The sequence below is a fragment of the Buceros rhinoceros genome, unplaced genomic scaffold (assembly GCF_000710305.1).
Source record: "Buceros rhinoceros silvestris isolate BGI_N320 unplaced genomic scaffold, ASM71030v1 scaffold5686, whole genome shotgun sequence".
In the NCBI taxonomy this organism is placed as follows: domain Eukaryota; kingdom Metazoa; phylum Chordata; class Aves; order Bucerotiformes; family Bucerotidae; genus Buceros; species Buceros rhinoceros.
The window spans coordinates 92,822-101,522 of record NW_010418011.1 but is presented as its reverse complement, the minus strand read 5'-3'; the positions used below and the strand labels follow the sequence as shown (position 1 = coordinate 101,522).

The following is an 8,701-nucleotide window of genomic DNA, read 5'->3' as shown; positions in this document are numbered from 1 at the left end:
CCTCTTGTAATATTTTAACTATGATTCCCCCCCCCCGCCCCGCCCCGAAGTGTATGCATTGTTGTCTTCTAAACAACAGAACTTTTCAGTCGAGTAGTTAGTACAATCTACTTCCTATGAACTGAACCAGTGTCATGCTTACCATTTTCATCCTGACCACTAGCTTCTGGTGTGCCTTGTCTCTGGTCCTCCTCAGGTGCTTCGGGGTAGATAACAGCTGTGTCTTCTTGCTGAAGGAATTCTTCAACATTAGGGTCGTGGTTTTGTTCATTTTCTGCATCAGAATCACATTCATCTTCTTTTACTAAGAGTGAAAAACACGATGCAAGATATGAAGAATTTAAAAAGAACTCAAATGAGATACAGGAATTCACATTGACAAATCACCCTCTACCCAAGGATTTTAAAACTCTTCACAAATACTAGTATAGTTCAAGCCCTTTAAGATGCAGGAATATGCCAAATTTTAAAACAGAGAACCAGTGGCATAATGACATTTAAACATTTGACTAAAAACACAGCTTGCTTCTTCAACTCAGTGAATTTTTATGGTTTTAGATTCAGCTGTTCCCTTCAACTTCCCTGAACATCTTCAATACAACATTAACAATGATTTAGCCCTTGCAGTTTGAAGGCCAGCTTACTGTCTTGGCTCCTATGTTGCAAAAGAACATTTGTTACCTTCAAGACATGTTATTTAAGACCTGTTCATTAGCACAAGCCCAGAAGAAATTTAAACTCTGAATAACAAGTTGGGTGGCTGAAATGCAGCAAACTTGATCTTTGAGTGGTTTGTTTCCCAGTGTTGGAAATGGCTACCAAAAAGGTTCAGATCCAGTTAACATCCTTCAACGTTTTCAGTTTTAAAACTTAAGAAATCAATCAATGAACAGCTGTATTTCAAAGTAAACAAATAATAAATCTAACATTTTACTTCATGTTTGTACAATAAATATTTGCTACCAAGTATGTGCCTAAACACATTGTTCATAGAGTTTACTTTTACCATGGTGGAACATTCTGTGAGCTCTCCTTGCGGCACGCTAAATCATGACAGATCTCCCTCTGTATTAATAATGTGAAGCCTATTTTTCTTAGGAAGGAGAAGTATCATGATTCATCTCTTATGGTGAAGTCACACTCAATCTATAATTTGACACAATCTTTTTCTGACGTGAGGCAGTGTCACGTATTGCATTGCAGTCCATATGCGAAACATAGTTCTCCATACCTGTTCGGAGAGATCTGACTTCATAGTAACTAAAAAAAAATGTGTGAATTTACAGGTTTGAACATATCAATGTTTAAGTTTGCTTTTCTTTTAAAACAAGCATCTAACCTGATGATAACATCTAACCTTTTAGTTCTAACGGTATTTAAAAAAAAGTATAAAAATATTTTTAAAAGCTGGACAGATTACATGTTAAATTTTCAGCCAACCAGAGAAATAGCAAAGCTTTGTTTGGTTCTGAAACTGAAGTACACTTTTTTTTTTTTGCCTTCTGTATAATCAGTACGAACAGAGGAGCTGATAATAAGATATAATGTTAGCTTAAGTTTATTTTGGTATATTCCTTATTAGTTCAAAATACTATCTGTCGTCCTGCACTTGTATTCCATACAACTACCCGTGAGATGACTGCTGCTCCTTGTTTTGCTCTTAGGAAACGTGCTGCTGTAGCAGCGCTACAGTCAGTGCTGTGGTCAGCCCTTGCACGAGGGGACTGCCCCGGGTCACCACCGCACCCAGGACAGCTGAAAGGAGCCCAGACCACTCTTCCGCAGGTAAAACGCTGTTTACAGTTTAAGACCTCTAGTGTGGAACAGCAAAGCAGTTTATAGACAGAGGTGGGAGAAGTCAAAAGATTTCAGAGGGATATTCACCTAGCCAAAATTCAACAGCACTTTATGAATAAGAGACTCAGATTAACAAAGAAATACCTGTACATCCAACTTCATCTGTCTGAGCTTCAGGCCCCAGGATTTCCTTTGCTTCTTTTCCAGCTGAAATAGTACATGTCACAAAAAGAAGAATGAACACACAAAAAAACCCACAGAAGAACAAAACAAAACCACACACGACGACAACTTAATATATTGAGTTATTTCTTCAACAATTTTTTCCATTTCTGTATTGTTCAGAAGAACTGCATTTAAACACAACGTTCCTTCAAAAATATGGATTGCACGTTATTTCAGCTGCGTGTAATTAGCTGAATCACAACAATCTTCCACAGTTAAAGAAACGAAATCTTAAAAGGAAACAATACTACACACTAACCACTACTTGGAGAGGTAAAGACAGGGACAGTATGTTTCTCCAGCAAATACAGAGTCAGCTGCTTAAATAACCCTGCCTACAAACACAGCTATCTGATATACCAAAATATTAATGCTGGAAGCCACAGCATCACAAACCAAGTAAGTTTACATTTTTTCCTCTAGTGAGCACTTTTCAGAAGTGATTGATAACTTGCTGGTAATGTCTGCAAACAGCTACCTAATGCATTCTCTTTCTTGTAAATTGGTTAGAAACCACTTAGAAGCTGCGATTGCTTAAACAAACCAGGATTTTAAACACATGCTCCCCACTTCATATCAACTGTGCACTACAAAAATATTTCACAAATCAATTCCAATATTCAGCACAAGTTTGCAGGTACCACACGTCCACAGAACTAATGCTGTGGAGCTTACCTGCCTCTGAAGCTCCACCAGTTCCTGCTGCAGCGTTCAGGGATGCAGCATGGCAGTTTTAACTCAGTACAAGTTGTTGGTTCAGATCAATGAATGGCCCAAGTTGTTCTAATTTACGTTTGTTGGTAGCATGGACCTGGAAGCTCATACTGGAGAGGCCACTGCTGCCATTTCTGTCAGCACCTGCCTCACGGCAGGTGTGCACAGCAGAACTATGTTGGTTGTTTTGCTCCCTTATCAGTGGTGTGCTACACTAATATATGTGAAATCAAAGCATTATTTCATAGCTTTATTATGGAAACCTCAGATGCTTCAGAGCTACACTACAGAAAAGGACACATATGTGATACAGGGGATTAGATTTACACAACCGCTCTGATCTGAAATGGCAACTGTTAAACTTTTATTTACCTTACTTCACTCTACTTCAGTGCAGGGAAAAAGCCCTTGGTTTGGCTAGTCAAAACCCCAGAACACTGCAGCTTTTTGATTACAGGAGAAGCCAATTTCTCCTTTTTATGGAAGATGATAAATTCCAGGGGAAATCTAAGTTCTCAGATAACACCAGCTTCCTCAAAGGAAAAGACTGTTAATTCTGTCTACTTTGATAAAATCCCACAGATCCAAAACATCTGCAGATAGCCACAAACAAGAAATATGCTTAAAAGAAACTGTAACTCTTAAATCTTACTTTAATTTTAATTGTCATCTGAAAAAACCACCCCCAAACAGCCCATATATTATTGGTCAATATTGGATTGTGAGCTAATTATATTTTTGGTCCATGATACCACAGACTTGGTTCAGAATTTGTGCATAGATGACTGCATGCAATGCATATTCAAATAAAAAATTTTATTTCTTGAAAACAATCAGAACACACTATTTTTTTTTAAAAGGGTTTGTGATTTTTCTCCATTATGAAATAGGGTCTATGGAAGAAGGGGAATATCAGTAAGTTATTACTCATGGAAATTTAAATCACAGTGTCTCTAGCAAATTCCATTGGCTTCAGTACAAATAACTATGCTTCCCAAGGGAATGTCAAGGAATTTATGGCATTATAGATAACTGATGACAAAGCTGTGCTGCCATTCAGCGAGACCTGGACAGGCCAGAGAGCTGGGCAGAGAGGAACCGAATAAATTCAACAAGGGCAAGTGTCGGGATTTGCACCTAGAAAGGAATAACCCCGTGCACCAGTAGAGGTTAGGGGTTGACCTGCTGAGAAGCAGCTCTGTGGAGATGGTGGACAACACGTTAACCTCTTGCAGCCAGGAAGGCCAGTGGTATCCTGGGGTGCGTAAAGGAGAGTGTAGCCAGCAGGTCAAGGGAGGTTTTCCTCCCCATCAACACTGCCCTGGTGAGGCCTCATCTGGAGTACTGTGTCCAGTTCTGGGCTCCTCAGTTCAAGAGAGGCAAGGAACTACTGGAGAGAGTCCAGTGCAGGGCTATGAATATGATCAGGGGACAGGAGCATCTCTCTTACAAGGAAAGGCTGAGGGACCTAAGTCTATAGATCCTGGAGAAGACTGAGAGGGAATCTTATTAATGCTTATAGATATCTGAAGGCCAAGTGTCAAGACGATGGGAACAGGCTCTTAGTGGTGCCCAGTCATGGGACATGGGGCAACAGGCACAAACTGGAACACAGGAAATTCCACCTACACGTAAGAAAAAAATTCTTTATTTTGAGGTTGACAGAGCACTGGAACAGGCTGCCCAGAGAGGTTGTGGAGTCTCCTTCTCCAAAGACTTTCAAACCCGCCTGGACGGGACCATGTGGAACCTGCTCTAGGTGAATCTGCTTCAGGAGGGGTGTTGAACTACATATCCTCAGAGGTCCCTTCCGACCTCTGACATTCTGTGTGATTAATCTCAATGAAGCTAAAAACCTTCTCAATTCTAATAATCACAATCTGTGTTTGATACTCTCTCTTCCCAATATCTAAAAGTGGGCTATAAGACAGGACGGAACCCTCTCCTATAGGGGATGATCCTCCTTAATGCTGTAGGAATAACGAATAATTTGAAAAATGTAAGCGGAGGTCCATCTTTATAACTAGGTATGGCCCACATAGGAAGGAAACTTTACAATGGTGTCCTCAGAAGCCCAATTACCACACTGCAAATACAGCTGTTCGGAAGCAACAGAAATGGATATGATGGGGGAACAGATCTTAAGATACCATTCCACCATGCAGAAATCATAGCTCTGAATTCCAGAAGAAATTTGAGCTACCTGCTGAATGACTGACAGGTCTCCACAAATAGCATCTAGGGCATGAATATCTATCTTGCCATTACATCTGGACATACTAGATAGCTGTAAAACACGTTCTTGGACTTCTGTATCTCATCACTGCTTATAAGCAGATGCTTAGAGATATGGTGGTACTTCCTAGGGTTAAATGGTAATGATTTTCAGATCACAGGCAACAGTGTGTACTAGTAATGAACACGCGTGACACAATCACTGTGTCATAGGCTGACTGTAAAGATCTCTGTACAGATAAGATAAATTTAAACCACTAGCAAAATGGAAACTTTGGTTGAAGGCAAAAAGACAAACTTTGCTAAAATTTCCACTGTAGTCTTATCTTCAGAGAACGGAATAAATTCCAAAGCCCATCAAAGGAGTTTCTAATTTAGAGCTAATTTTCTGATACACATGTAGCAAGCTCTATTTACAGCTTGCACTACTGCCTGGTTGTTTGTTTCTGTGAGTAAAAACTTGATCAAAAAGATGCCATGCTTTTTTAGCCTTCCTCCCAAATGAAATTTACACAAACCAATGCAGCAACCTTTCTCAGCAATCCACTGCGCTGAAAGACACAACACACAGGCTCAACCTAAAATTTTATGAGTTAAAGGAATTTTTGACTTCCAAGAAGACCTTAAACATAAACCAATTTCATTAATTTTTAAAGGTTATTTAAAAGTCTGGACAATTTTTAAACATTTTCAATTCTTCAAATGTATCTTAGTTCCAGGTTTGAGACCTCTAGATCTGCTAAATACTTAGAATACGTAATCATGCTTTTTAAGTGTTCTAATATAAGTACATAAGTCAATAATTTTAACCTTTGCTTTTTTTTTTTTTATTGTAGCATAGGTTTTACTTTAAAGCAAAAAAGAAATCGTATTACAAAATTATTGCACACATGAATGCTGGCACACTGCGAATGGCTTGTGCAGGATACACATGGTTCTTTTTTTCAAACCCATATGACTATTTCAGTTAAACCTCTTGAGATACACACCTTACATTTAAAACACCTGTTATGAAATCAAGAAATTCAGTTAGAATGACTGGAAACGGAAGGAAACTAATCTGATAAAGAAACGTTACATGTGTTGTTTCTATTCCTGGGCATTCGTGAACAGAATAAATATGTAAAAAACTCATTCTGTCAAGTTCAGCTAAACCCAGGAACTTTCAGTACTACTTTACCAATGAAACACAACTTACTAAAACTGCTGTGATATGTTTCCTAAAAATTATTACCAGTCCTGAAAAGGGTATTCGTGTCGCACAGACACCTACCCCAGTACCTTTCCCTGTATGAGAGAGACCACATATTCAATACCTGTCTCTCCAAATTTCTAAAGTGCAACCAAGACTGATAATGATTTTCAGCTCATACTGTTCCTTCTAGGAAAGCTATAAAATAGTAAATAGTCCTTTACCGTAGCAAATCTAAGCTCCATAAAACCTAACGCAGTCTTAATTTTTCTCATTGTCAGAAATTCAAACAATTTATTTTAAAAAACCTAACCACTGAATAAAAAAATCTCCAGACTGCTATAAAAGAGGTTTCAGAATATATTTTACAGAAGAAATTTAGAGGAGTTTGAGCAAGCCTATATGGCAGCTGTTTAGTCTTTTGCCTGACTAAACCTTGATGAAAGCCTGGCTTTGCCAGAACTGACCAAGGCAAAGAAAACATTATCTGCATCGTGATTCTACAATCACAGCAGAATTTGGTTCAAATGCTTCACTTTAGCAAACAAATGTAAAAGGTACAAAAGTAAAAGGATAAAAATAGTACATTAGAAATAATGAGTCAAAAAAGATGTCATCACATGTCTTAAGCTCCGAGAAACCCCAGAAGATTGTCTGAGGCAAAACACTGTGTCATGACTCCTTGCAGGTACACCTCCAGGTCTTGACTCAGCACCTCTGTGAGCCAGTGCTCTTCACTCCCTGCTTCAGGTTTCCTACACCTATGCTTGAAGGGCTCAAGAAACAGCCCCTTTTTATGTAACTGCAATTGCTGATAGATATATCCTGAAGTAGAGCAAAGATATTATAAGAGAACTAAGAAAATTACCTACCTAATAATTTAGTTCCAAACTACTTATTTTCAGGCATAGCATAACCTGGCAATAGCAGCTGTGTAAAAACAGGCCGAGTTGATGCTATTCTTCGAACTCTCATCTGCTCGCTCTCAGCTGGATTGCAGCAAGGAACCGTATGACTGCTTTCTGTTTATTTAGATGTGAGGTCACACGATTATCTTAAACCACCAGTTTTAGCAAGGGGGATGCTAAAGAGTAATGGCTGGAGTCCAGAGACTAACAGGGATATGTCAGAAAATATTCTGTACCTTTCAGGGGATTAAGGCAAAATTCTGCAATAAATTCCACTGATTTACACATTTGTCCAAGTTTGGCTCAAATGTAAGCATGCTGTGTGATATTACGAAACTCAGTACCTGATTCCACAGTAAAAAAGGCCTACTTACAGATTGCTACAAATTTTCAGCTTCTAAAGCTGCTGCATAACATATACAGTATTCACCTCCTTCCAGATTCATTATGAGTAAGGTAGCCAATTCTAAAACTAATTATCTAAAAACTATTTTTTCTGGCTATATTTTACAAGGCAGAAGTCAGAAGCAGCTCACAGGGAGAAACTTACATCTGAATATTATTTTGTTTCGTGTTTTTGGCTTACTGCTTACTCCCCAAACTGAGCAAACCCTGAACCTTACCCAGAGCTATGGCAGAGATTCACCATGCAAAACACTTCAGAAAAATTAAAAGCAAGCAACTAGTCTCTGATCACCCTTGAGAATGCTGCATTTACAGATTTGAAGCTCCTGATTAACAATGCCAATGGATTAAATGCACCTCTGAATCTGCCTTAAATATTAAATAAAGAACATAAAATGTATTACAATAGGTGAGAAACTCAGACTGTGACCATTACATGCTATTTCACTAACAAAGCGAACAAATGAAGTCCTATTGAATCTTCATTTTAGAAACCTTTCTCTACATAGCATCATCAGTGAAAAGGAACATACCATCATCGTCCCAGCAACTGTTTGTACTCCCTTCTCTTTCACTGTTTTCCGGTAATACTGTATGGTCTGTTGGCAAGTCATCTTCTGGCACGCTAGCATCACAGTCTGCTGCATCGGTGACACTTTCTTCTTCCACTATATGCAATTTATCTTCATCATCTGAATCCGAGTTTGCTTCTACCACGTTATTATAATTGGTAACTGTGGACAGACAAAAAGCAAAATACTGATCAATATACTCTTAATTTACAGGATGGAGGTCCAAAGCTTTCAGTACTGTGGCCAGATGCTCTATTTGGAGCACCTCTAAAGAGTTACATTATTATTTCTTCTTTCCATATAGGGAAGGCAGTGGCTCGTGTGCAAATTGGATGTACGGCAACACACAAGGAGACATCTGACAGCTGCTGGGTTTCCACCACTGCCAGGAACTCATTTCTGCACACCCAGCGTAAGGCTGCACAAGAAAAGGGAGTGGACAACTCCACATACTGAAGTATCAGGCTTCCAACTGGATCACTCCTGTCCAGATACCAGCATTACTGTATGTTTCCCTTAAGAATATCATGGCCTGCTCAACAGCCTGTGTAACACTCAATACTGACAAACATTTGGTTACAGACAGACCTGTCTAAGGAAGATAGGCTGTATGTATATAAACAACAGAGTACAGAAGGAACAAAACTGTAGGG

General features: G+C 39.0%; 1 protein-coding gene across 1 annotated transcript in view; it reads right to left on the bottom strand.

Annotated features, from left to right (window-relative positions):
• The window catches only part of ZEB1 (zinc finger E-box binding homeobox 1), a gene marked incomplete at its 5' end in the record, with an annotated part of 24,414 nt that extends 16,204 nt beyond the window's left edge, over positions 1-8,210 (bottom strand). The window contains 3 exons of the mRNA XM_010138365.1: positions 143-304; positions 1,942-2,004; positions 8,010-8,210. Coding sequence (XP_010136667.1) covers positions 143-304; positions 1,942-2,004; positions 8,010-8,210 — 426 coding nt within the window. The remainder of the gene's footprint in view (positions 1-142; positions 305-1,941; positions 2,005-8,009) is intronic.
• Positions 8,211-8,701: the final 491 nt, after the last annotated feature.